General features: G+C 41.1%; 2 protein-coding genes across 2 annotated transcripts; one reads left to right on the forward strand and one right to left on the reverse strand.

Annotated features, from left to right (window-relative positions):
* The first annotated feature begins 2,520 nt into the window (after positions 1 to 2,520).
* On the forward strand, positions 2,521 to 3,528 carry Sf3a2 (splicing factor 3a subunit 2). The gene is made up of 2 exons (XM_065234788.1): positions 2,521 to 2,610; positions 2,703 to 3,528. The coding sequence occupies exon 2, from the start codon at positions 2,717 to 2,719 to the stop codon at positions 3,476 to 3,478; it is 762 nt and encodes a 253-aa protein (XP_065090860.1). The 5' UTR covers positions 2,521 to 2,610; positions 2,703 to 2,716; the 3' UTR covers positions 3,479 to 3,528.
* Positions 3,529 to 3,543: 15 nt separating this feature from the next.
* Positions 3,544 to 7,717, reverse strand: LOC135711834 (uncharacterized). The gene is made up of 4 exons (XM_065234787.1): positions 7,506 to 7,717; positions 6,155 to 7,450; positions 4,924 to 6,081; positions 3,544 to 4,694 (listed from the first exon to the last, which is right to left on the reverse strand). The coding sequence occupies exons 1-4, from the start codon at positions 7,656 to 7,658 to the stop codon at positions 3,570 to 3,572; spliced, it is 3,732 nt and encodes a 1,243-aa protein (XP_065090859.1). The 5' UTR covers positions 7,659 to 7,717; the 3' UTR covers positions 3,544 to 3,569.
* Positions 7,718 to 12,620: the final 4,903 nt, after the last annotated feature.

Below are 12,620 nucleotides of genomic sequence, written 5' to 3' on the forward strand. Positions count from 1 at the left end.
ATTTACCATGGCACACCTACCGTCTTCAAATACACGTGTACAGCATGTGTACCCTCTACATCGTTTCAAAACTAACTAACTAACTAATTTTAAAATGACAGCAAGAGAAATGATGTTCTTTGTGCATTATTTTCCTTTAATTTTTGGTGAATTAATACCAGAAAATGATAAAGTATGGAATTTTGTTTTATCGTTGGTTGAGTTAGTGAACATGATTTTGCTTCCTAGATTTAACGATGAACTTCTCTGTACTTTAGAAGAACAAATAATTTGTCACCACACGCTGTACAAAGAAATATTTGATGAACACCTTAAACCAAAGTACCACATACTGCTTCACTATCCTCAGACAATTAAAAAAATAGGCCCTCCGCGATACACATGGCGTTTCCGTTTTGAAGCATTCCATCAAGTTTTTAAGAAATATTGCAGAAACATAACATCTAGGCGTAACATATGCTTTACATTCTGCACGAAAACTAACTTAATTTTTATGCATAATATACAAAATTTGAATCATTTCAAGGACCCTTTAGTTTACGAAAATACTGTTAGCTTGAGGCTTATAGATTTACCTTATTTTTCATCGTTAAATTTAACAAGTAAGCTACTAACTTCAGGCTTTAAAGCTTCATGCACTGTAACCTACAGAGGCACAGAGTATAGAGTTGGTCAATTTTTAACAAAATCAACCATAAATATGAATGCCATAGAACTACATCAAATCAAAGATTTACTAATCTCAAACAATGCTTTAAATGTTGCATGTCAACAATGGCAGATCCAAGAATATTCAACTCACTTTACATCTTTTAAAGTGAACAGCTGCACGTCACTATTTCATATACTCCATGTAGACCTATTTGATGGACCTCCAATTCATATTTACAATGTTCAGGGAAACAGTTACATTAGACTTAAGAAATTTTTTATGTAATTAATTAAATGTCATATTATATAAGCTTAGTTGAATAAATAAGTTTCAAATTCAATAAAAAAAAAGGATAAATTATGAATCGTGAATTTAATGATAAAAACGAAATCAAAAACCTTCATTTTTCTATACCAAGAAAAACAACCCTTGTTTTAAAATATACCATACTCCACAGTTAAGTTTACTTTAAAAACGTGCTGGTTTTAAACGCAACTGATGGTTAAACCATAACTATTAACCTGGAATTATTGTCGAGAGCACTATGAAGCATACACCGAAAATAGTTTTCATGTAGCTTCCATTGCAAACGCACATGATTTTCATCCATAACCAAAATTAATGGAATTCATCTGAATTTCACATAACATTTATGCGTTCAAATTAATTTTATATGATTTTTCATATAAATTTCATCGTCCTCATAATATTCATGTGATTTTGTGGTGGGATTTGCAGCTATGTGATCACAGGAAAGCTATGTGAAATTCACATGGATTTCATCCATTGGATATGTGATAAATTTTTTGAGTGTAGTAGTTTTAACTCCAATACACAACTTTCAATTTTAAAAAGAATATCATATGTAGTCTGCAGAAATTTAGTGGTGTTATGTATTTGAAACAACCCTACAATATAGTATTATCAACTGCGGAACTGCTCTCAGTTTACTAATCGTGTAGGAAAGTTCCACATAATCGAGAAAAATCATTAAAAATAACTCGATTTTCAAAACGGCCGATCAACGAAATTTTTCTATTAATTTATAGGCCCGCACGCTAAAACGGCCAACCGTGCATTTATTTCATTTCATTGATAAGCCTAGTGACGTAGAAGGGCCCGAGGAAGGGCCTATAATTGAAAATTTTCAAACCAAAGCTAGGCCCTACTGCTTGAGGCAGGGCCGATGATTTGTTTTGAATTTATTTGACGTTGCAAAAAGGCTTAGCAAAGGACGTACCATTTATGATGACAAGCACAGCGGCTTAACAAAAAGGGCCTATCCATTGGAAGATTCACAAAAAGGCTTATTAATTTGTGAAATTAAATTGTTATCGATTTTTATATATTTTTGAAAGCTTTTCGCATATTTTGGATGTTGTATACTTAGATACAGTTACTATTGTTGTTGTATACACAATACTTCAATTTTCTTAAATATGAATTGAATAGTGGCGTAAAAATTTAAAATTCATTTTCTGGTTTGTTTACGTTTTGGACATAGGCCTGTCGTGACCAGACCGAGGATCAATGAGCAGTGGAGAAAGCACAGATCTGATAATCGCAACGTTCGTTGTTCGAGTCCAGTCATCAACCTTATCTACCACAAGGCCCATCTCAAATGTTACTCTAGATATGCTTAAATCTCTTGTAGTTGTATTTTACTTTATGGTAATTGTATTGTTATTTTTTTTCCGGGTTAAACTGAGTTTAATGTCAATTTGAATAAATTTCAAGCAAAATGGGAATAGTTCAATTTATCAGTGTATTAATAATTTTGAGTGTACATGTACGGATTCGAGCAGTTTTGATTTTGAGATCGTTTGGTATCACAATCACCCCTTTTTTGACAGTCCATTTTTATTTTCCGCGTCGGTCGATGTTGTGTCGCGTTGAATATCTTTGAAAAATTGTTTTATTTTCGCACAACTGAGCTTAATTACGGCTTATTTCGTAAGGTAATCGAATAACTAACTAATCATTTTTGTTTGGGCTTTGCATTTAACGTGCTACGAATGAAGCGATAGCTTAAAATTGTTTTTTTTTGCAGACGACCGCCAGATAATGGACTTCCAGAATCGTGCCGGGGGCAAAACTGGCGGTGGTGGCCCTGCCTCCTGGTCGGAAAGCAACCGCGACCGACGAGAACGTCTCCGACAACTGGCTTTGGAGACCATCGATCTGAACAAGGATCCCTACTTCATGAAAAATCATCTTGGTTCGTACGAATGTAAGCTCTGTCTGACGCTGCATAACAATGAAGGAAGCTATTTGGCCCACACTCAGGGTAAGAAGCATCAAGGAAATCTCGCTCGTCGTGCAGCCAAAGAAGCGAAGGAAGCGCCCTCCAGTATGCAACCGGAGAAACCCCGGATCGAGCCGAAAAAATTTGTCAAGATTGGTCGTCCCGGTTACCGGGTGACGAAGCAACGTGACTCGGACAATGGTCAGCAGTCGTTACTGTTCCAGATTGATTATCCGGAAATAACCGACGGCATCATTCCGCGCCACCGTTTCATGTCGGCATACGAACAGAAAATTGAACCTCCAGACCGTAAGTGGCAGTATCTGCTGTTTGCGGCGGAACCATATGAAACAATTGCTTTCAAGGTTCCCTCCCGGGAGGTGGAGAAAACTGAAGGTAAATTTTGGACCCATTGGAACAAGGATACGAAGCAGTTCTTCCTGCAATTTTCGTTCAAGTTGGAACCGAAGATTATTCCGCCGCCTCCGCCAAACATGCGCGTTCCACATCCGGGACGACCAATGTTCAACCCGGTTCCACCGCCCCCGATGGGAATGATTCCTGTTCCTCCACATATGTGAGTTGTAAGTATTCGAATAAATTGATTTGGGATTTTCTTTATGTAGGAAAATGTATTTTAACTTGCTTAGTGGTAAATCACATCGATTTAATTCACAAACGACTTTGAACTTCGTCTTGGAATTTGATAACCATCATTATCGGTTGATGAGAATGTTCTCCTACAAGTTGAAAGAGATGACAACTTGCGTCGACACTTAGTTTTGCGTTGCAGGAATATCTTACACAGTTCCAACAATAGGAATTGCCTTCGACGTAAACTTGATTCTGGAACACCATATGTCGAAACTTGGATTTGCCGTAATGTTTCATGATGGCAAATCGATCCTTCATTTTCAGTGTCCGATCGAATCCAGCCTCTCCGCAGAGCTCGATCGGGCCTTCGTGATTATGTTGCTCCATTTGTTTAAAACACCCATCCTGATTGCGATAGACATATGCTTTGCATTCTTTCTGACGGTAGCATTTCCATTTAGTTTGCTTCATACGGCGAATGTAGATGGGGTTGTTGTACCGGTGCTGTCCCCAGATGACCTCGTCCAGTTCGAAGGTATTGTTGGCTTCGAGATTCGATTCGGTATTTTCGTCACTCGAAATAATGATATCACATGGTTCATGATTGTGTGGTGAACTCAGGGCAATGTAGGAGTAGGAATCGGTTACAGTAACCTTGACGTCGCATTTGACACATTGCCAGATCACTTCGGCGTCCACATCGGGTGCTTTCATTTGAACGTGATATCGGAATCCATCGCAAACGAAGTAGGTTACGGTTCGCTTTTGCGTTCCGCTGACCAGAATATACCGGTAATACTGACCTTGCGCGTCCTTGATACCACCGATGGTGTCGAATGTCTTGGAATGGGTGTGATTGTCTTGGGAGAGTACGGTTCGATCGGGCGCAAGGATGATTCGTCCAGGACACCGGAGTTTGTTGCATTCCAGCTTGGTGTTCCCGTCGGCTTGTACTGTTAAACGGTTGTAGGTGTAGCCTCCGTGGTAGTGGTAGGTGTTTTGCTGCTGAGAATTTTGCTCGCTTTTTGGAACCACTTTTACCAGCGTATTGAGAATGGCTTCCAGTTTAGGACTGAGATTGGATGTAGATGATGAGGCAGCGGTTAGGCAGGGTAGTTTCAAAGGTTTCACGTCGGCAAGGGAATCATCGGCATCCTCTCGCGAACGTTTCCTGGAAGACCCCGGTGCAGGAGCATAGCATTCCTGTAAAAAGGATGCATCGAAACTGTTTTATCGTTTTATGAATGATATGCGAAGGGTTTGATGCAACTGTCAGTGGTGTGTAGTGCAAAACCGTCCCATCTTTCACTAAAAATTGTTGTATTGATAGACGATAGGGTGTAATCAATTAACAGAATAGAAATGAGACCATCTAAAGGGAATACGTGAGATTTTTTCCTATACCAGATGGTCAAGCTATGGATTATCTTACCTGAGACTCGGCCGACTCGTCATCCCTGGCGAAGGTAAGCGTTCCTGCGTGGGTGTGCACCATCTCGTCTACAACCCATTCGAAATCGCCTTCGATTCGCAGCGAGGCATTGCACTGCGTATGAAAGCAGGTCCAAGCGTTGCGCTGTTTGTCCTTCAGAGAATAGCAGTAGGTATTGTAGTACATGGTAGCCGTGGTCTTCTTCAGCGTTATGATCACAAAGTAGCGCTCTTCCTGCTGACGTGCTTGGCTCCATATTTTACCTTGCAGTAGTTCTTGCTTCTCGTGATTATGGTTATGGGATGGCGTCGGGAACGTGCCAATGGATTCAATGATTCGACTCTTGGCTGGACACTTCTGCAGAGCGCATCGCCAAAGCGAGCTCCCACTCCAGTTCAATGCTTGCATGGTGTACCGGTAGCCTCCGATGAACATTTGCGAGTGTCGTCCTCCGTTGTGGATGGTGCCATCCACCAATCGCAAGGGATACTTTTGCTTAAAAAGTTCCCAGATATTGAGATCACCTTCAACGAGTTCCGCAGCGGTTCTAATCAGTAACAATTTGTCACCGTGATTGCCACATTCTCCGATATGCTCAAAGTGTGAAAAATTGTCTGTGATCCTAATTTTGGCCTCACATCGAAGCTCTCTGCAGGTTGCGATGTAGCTTGCCTCTCCAAGGACCAAATTCCACAGTGCATTGCGATAGACTATGATAGTGTTAAATGTAGTGTCCTTGAAAATGGCATATCTTTCCGTTTGACCGTTTTCATGGGTTATCTGATCTACATTGGACACCTGAGGTCCATGCTGGTGTTCCAAGCTTTCATTTTTGAAATAAATCGATCCTGTCGGGGCCATGTGAAGGGACTTGTTGCAACGCATTCCCCAGCAGCGCCAGTAGGTGGTGCCATCTGGGAAAATCTCCCACAACGTGTACCGGAAGCCATCGAAAAACATTCTAATGCTTCCGGCAGTAGATTCTGGTTCGTCGGCCTGTGTAGGTTTCTTTGTTATTTTTTTGGGTGACTTTTCTGGGACTGCCTTGGAAGGGGTCGAGTCAATGCTGACAGCGGTTGATGAAGATGATGCACTTTCTTGCAAATCGTCAATCGTAATCGATGGTGGAAGGAATGGACTCTGTGGGGTTAAGTGAATCTAAAAAAGAATAAAATTGAAAGCTAGTTAAATTATACCCGCACCCGATTAACATATCCACCGGATAACTTACAGCCTCTTTATCCATCGGCTTGACAACAGCACTGTATGCTTGGTGGGTGTGAATTCCTTTCTCGGCAAATGTTTCATAGTTGCTTCCCACGAACAATTTTGCGTAGCAGGCAGTCATAGTGCAAACCCAGTGATCCGAATCTCTACTGCCATAGCAATGACCGTTGAAGAACAGTTTTAGGCATTTCATATTTGCCTTGACGACACAGTAGTACAGTCCATTGAACAGGCCGGACGCTAGCGGTTCGTGATTGTGCTCCGCCAACTGGACCATCCCCAATCCATTCATGGTGGCCATAATCGGGCAGTTCACCGTATCACAAAGCCATCGACTGATTCCGCTCCATGAGCAGTCCAATAGTCTGTATTGATACCTATTATGGAACAGCTTTACCCGTCGGTTCGAATCCCAATCGTTTCCGATGGGCAATCTGCAGGGATTAATTTGACTAAAAAGATCCCAAGGATTCAGATCATTCTCCGCGGGATTTTCCTCCTCCCTAAATATAATAAAATGGTTCGGGTGGTTATGCTCGCCAAAATGTTCCAAACTGTAGAAATCCTCCGTAATCGTCAAATATTTCCTACATTTGGCTCTGTGTTCCTTGCAGCTAGCTCTCCGTTTGCCAGCCTTGTTCTTGTCGCTTATGATCCACTCGTGACCATCCCAGATTAGCACAGTTTTTCCGGTAATCGTACTCACAGCATATCGTTCCTCGAATCCACTATTAACGCATCGAATCATCCCTTTCCTCTCAACATACGGATAATGATTATGAACCTTATTCATATGTAGCGTAATTTGCCAATCAACCGTGCTGCTAAAGCTCAATCGGCAGGCGCTGTTGCGGCAGACCCATTGCATAACGCCATTTAGTTTTATTCCATTGCATTTCATTAGATAGCCGTTGTACATCAACCGGACTGATATATTTTGGGACGATTGACCTGGTGTCCGTGTCTTATCCCGTTCGTCATCAATTGGCCCTAATGCATCACAAGATTCTAAATCTGTTCCTGCAGTATCGTCCGTCGGAGTAATTTCTTGCTTTATGATATCACTGGTAATATCCAGGGGTGCTAACTGAATCGATTGATCAAAATCGTCCAGCACTTCTGACTTGATGTGGACTTGAGTTGGGTGCTGTTGCAATAACTCTTCGGAACTATCCGTCCGGATGGTGGTTTGGAATGTGTGGTCATGCATCTTGCAGAGTTGTTTGAAATCGTAGAACTGTTCCACCAACGTTAGGCATCGGACACAGATCGATGTTGCGGGAAAATCTTCCTGTGAAATCTAGAAAGACCGTACATTGTATTCTGTAAGCAAATGAAAGGGTATGCCTACTTACCAAAACGCCAAGACAGTCAGCTATCTTCCCTGTTAGATTTGGCTCATGGGACGAAGCGAAAAGATTTTCCAGTTGAGGACCTCGTTCGAAACATAATCGGCAGCAGTTTCGGAAATCATGAATCGTTGAAATAATATCCAAATTCCGATCCATTTTGACTGAGGAACTCGGGAATATTGCCAGGATAGTGTTATTGTGAAAGGAGAAGTCGCTTTACTTTTTATCCAGTTTTGTTTTGATGCTAATCTTCGTGTGTGTTTGATTGCAACCATAGTTGGTTCGCTTCTGTAGGTTGTCGTGCGCAAATTGAACATGTACACTGAACGAAAACATCAATAGAAAATTTTCATTACGTCGAAAGTAACAAAGGTAAACAAAGTCGAGCTATCAGTGCGGCTGATGTGTCTGTTGCGAATGGGTGCGATATCTTACGCAGGTGTGGAAGCTGCCTTCCTGCACATTCGATTGCTGTCTATGGATGGCAATCGATGTCCGTCGGTGATTGGCACTAGATTACCGACAAACCGACATGAATGATCATAGCAAAAACAATGAAATTTACACAGCAAAAAAAGTTGTTGAATATTACATCGAAACTGCTGCAACCAGGTCAATCCATCGGTTGTGTAATATCACATTGTACGATGTACATCGATTTTGCGAACAAAATTACATCCATTGATGTAATATTGTATCTGCTTTTTGCTATTACATCATTATTTCATACATCAGCTTGAATTACGTTGATCGATATTACATTTTTTTTTGCTGTGTATGACCAAAGCACACTGTAACATTGTTACAAAATGGTCGTAAAAAAAATAGTAACATCTGTAAATATATTCTCTTGAAGTGTGTATCTTCCACTTCTCAGGCTACAAGAAAGTCAAAGGGAAGGCAATAGTAGAATCCAAGTGAAATTTATGCGTCACTAGTGGCGGGAAATAGTACTAGTCGATGGTGATAAATTTATGGCAGCCGGTTTAAATTCCAGAGTTTGAGTGATAAATTATTGAAAAAAGAGTTCAAAATAGTGAGATACGAGCATTACTTTGGATTATACATGTAGGAAATTTATCGAATAATGTAATGTTACATTAATTTTCATTACAATGTCATTGAAAGATAATGAAAATGTGTTTTTTGGTGCACCGATATTATTTAGGTTATGTTTTGTATGATTGAAATCGACGTCCGAATCAGTTTGCTGGATGATGTTGGGGACTCCGTGCTAGCGGATTTAGAGACCTAGCATATTGTGTGCCTGGGCTACACCAGTAGATCAGCAGCAAAGCAAGAATTGAGGGGAATGGATTTGTTATGCAAAGTTCCTATCCCGGGGAGCGGCCACATGAAGTTAATCTCAAATTTAATGTTGTCGGGGGGACAACAAACTTTGGAACTTATATTCTTCTGATCCGTAAACAGTGGCAACCTTTCTCCACTGCACGAATTTGTTGCTCCCCGAATTTGGAACTCTAAAAAGTTGAAATTTGTTCTCGTTGCATCCCGGGATAATGCAACGATCCTGCAACAACAATGAGAATGTTAAGCGGTGGAGCTTGTGTTTACGTAGTCTAAAAATTCAACTATTTTCCTGATTGCAAGCAGTGATATCATTGTAGTCATTTGTCACTTTGAAGAAGGACACTTTTCCTACAATTCTACAAGCTTTTTGACCATCAAAAACGTACCAAGACAAGACAAATTTTCAATTTAAAAAGTGAAAATTCTGATATGAGCCACGTTTGACAGATGTTTACATTTTTATCACCGCTACGACAACAGCGCCACGGGTGGGCGGTAATTGGTTGGATTTTACTATTGTATACATTTGGTGATGTTTGCATTCGAGCACTTTTTATGCATCGTAGCGCTGTGAGTGGCGAGAATTGGAAACACTCATTTGAATCTGATCGTGAAGCAAGACATACCACTCCGTTTGGATCGCAGATAGTATAGCCAATGTTTTAAAAATGAAATGATGATATGCAAATTTTTGAAGCAATGGTATTAGTAGGGATCCCCGCGTTGCGTAACACTTTGCAAAGAAGGCCATCTTCAATTACCATTCTTTCTCGTTTCGATCGGCATAGTGGTTGGACGTAGTCCCGAAAAAAACTTAGTGGAAAGTTATCGTTTGTGAGAATTTTAGCCAATCGAAATAGTTATAGTGAGTTTTAATAAGATATCGACCATAGGAAAAATATGTAAAAAAAATAACATCTTGTATTTCAGTAATCGGGAAATTTAGAAAAAAAAAACAATAGTGGTTGAGAACGTTATTATTGGCCCACGCGTGCCTAAAATCTATTGTAAACCTAGTGAGTTCCTCTGTTAATTTTGTTGAATGTAGCCTAACCTAAAATTTGTTGTAGCATATGAATAGGCTAAAGTTGTCTTTAAAAGAGAAAAGGTGAAACACACGAAATAATCTGCTCGAGGTCCAGGTAAATATCCACAACTCGACTGTTGGAAGTTAGAAAAACAAAATTGTAATTGGTGCGTTTCTTTTCACTTGAAGGACCGAATATCCTTCAAGCGAAGGTGTTTCGTCGAGGTAGGTGTAGGGGTTCGCGTATGCCACGCGATCTCTGGGAAGGTCCGAAGACGTGTCAGCTTGTAGCTGGTCTCGTTGGCGGGTTAGCGATATTCCCCAGCGCACTTACGGGCCATCGGAAGTCACCACTACTTCCGGGGTTGTATACCGGTCGCCAATTGCCGGATCACCCCATGTTTGACCTCGAAGCAGCACTCGCGCGAGTAGAAAAGCGGGCCCGCTAAAAAAAACCGAATCAAAACGTGTACCCGTGTGGTGGATGTCTCGAGGAGAAATTTCGTCATAGCCGAGACACGCACCACTGACAGCATCATCAGCGAGAGGTAGTATACGGCTGCAGTCCCTCCGAGCATAACAGGTTAGATCAGTCCAGGTAACCTATAAATAGAATAAGAAGGCATCAACACACACACACACCTACACCGAAGATAAGAAGATTCTAGAATAGTAATAAATGGGACAAACTAAGTGAAGTCATTAGACAGTTGATTTTGAACTACGGTCGGTATAGCAGAGCCGATGGCTATTAACTAACCCCTTTCAAAACCGAATACAATGTGTATGAAAAAAGAATAACCAACCATGATTGTCGTGAGCAAAAGAGAAAAGTCTGATAATTGAGTTGACTACATTATCTAGGGGTCATATTGGGAAGCGTTGGTTGTGGTACGATCGGAAATCGGAGTAGTATTTTGAAGGACTCGCCTTGAGGAGTCTCACCGGGCACGAGCAAACCCTGCCTCTTCACATGCGAGTGATTCTTTTGCTTGCTTGGCGCTTAAGTGGAGAGGTTGATACACTTGGAAAAGAACCTTTCGGCGAGTAGCCCGTTACAACACTACTGACACAGACAAACAGACATAACACTCGCAAGTTGTTGATCGAACAAGCATTTAACGGACAATTTAAAAGTAACGTAGTTGGTAGTACCGCCACCTGTGGCGCGCATAGTAAATTCCCTTGCGTTTGACGTTTACACACTACCGCCATCTGTTCAGCGTAGTGCCCACCACAGTGTACTCAACAGATGGCGGTAATGTTTTAGCGACGATGTTTTACAGTGAGAAATATTCAATGTGTTATGTCTGTTTGTCTGTGCTACTGACATCTGGCTCAGTGTTCGCGGGAAATATTTAGCTAAGCCATTAACCCGCATGCAAAAGTTATGAATTGGTTCGTGTCTGATCTATTTTGGATAGATTATTTTTATCTAGATAAAAAAATCCTATAGTTTTGACAGTTCGGATCACTGTACATTTAAATCGGCCGTTTACGATTTTCGGGCATAAGTCAGGAAAGTGTCATGTCGGTTTGTCGGTGACTAGATTGCGAAACAGAGACCAACGTTAAATAAAGGGAATAAGAAGAAGAAGAAGAAGAGGTATCAGTGCCAATCGATGCTCCAGCTATTACACTATATACTGTCAGTCATATTGATGTTTGACGTAATCACCTCCCGATCAAAATATGTTTCGATGTTACTTAAGTCACCCGATTTCGATTTCCGTGAAAAATGTACGTTCGTTGTCTCGCTTTCTCATTATTAAAGTGAAAAAATCGAACTGTTTGTTGCTAAGATGATTTCGGTGGCCCTAAATGATGAATGGGCTGCACGTAAGGAGACGTGATTGATAATTCTCCCGAATATCCTGGTAAATACACTTTGACTTAAGTAACATTGGGGGACACCAAACGACGTATAATAACTGAAAAACCAGTATTTTTTAGCATGAAAGCTAGCTAGCTAGCTGCTTTGTATGATTAAAACCCTGCTTAATATGTTAAACATTGCTATCACTATGAGTTTATATGTGTTTAATTGGAAATAGGAATAACTTTTCGGTCATAGCGGTGCCGGTGGTGTAGTGGTTAGCGTGATTGCCTCTCACCCCAAAAGGCCTGGGTTCAATCCCAGTCGGCGCCGCCGGGATTTTCTGAGGCACAAAATCTCTCATCACGTCTTCCTTCGGAAGGGAAGTAAAGCCGATGGGTAAAGGTAGGGTAGTAGGCGGTGGTGGTGTAGGCGCTGTCTCCCTGGCGTCGATCCTCGTAATTGTTCCTTGATAAAAATGGCCGCCGAGAGGAAAGCCTCCATTTTGTTGTTCCAAAGCACTGGAACAACGCGCTACAAAAATTTTGACCTTCGTGACCTCTTTCAAGGATGGAGAAGATCTTTTGCAACTTGAAATCTGCAAACAGGGTCTTGACGAAATGCGTGAATCCTTTTTTGAGAACGAGACCAAACTTTACGGCCTAGTCAAGGACTATGAAGTTTCGGTTATCGAAACGGAAGGTGAAGAATATTACGATCTGTTAAGTGAGATTAATTATCAGATCACCAAAAAATTTAAACCCCTTTCGGACCCCCAATATACAAAGCCCTCTCTCGACACCAGTGTTTCTCAAAAGCCCTTCCCTGATTCTTCTATCAAGCTTCCGAAAATTACGTTGCCACATTTCAGTGGGCATTACGAGCAGTGGATCTATTTCCAGAGTCAGTTCAACCTGCTGGTCCGGCGAAATGAATTCCTCAACGATCAACAGCGTCTACACTA

Source organism: Ochlerotatus camptorhynchus, unplaced genomic scaffold (genome assembly GCF_037179485.1).
Source record: "Ochlerotatus camptorhynchus isolate MF236.1 unplaced genomic scaffold, CSIRO-AGI_Acam_v1.1 ptg000443l, whole genome shotgun sequence".
Lineage (NCBI taxonomy): Eukaryota > Metazoa > Arthropoda > Insecta > Diptera > Culicidae > Ochlerotatus > Ochlerotatus camptorhynchus.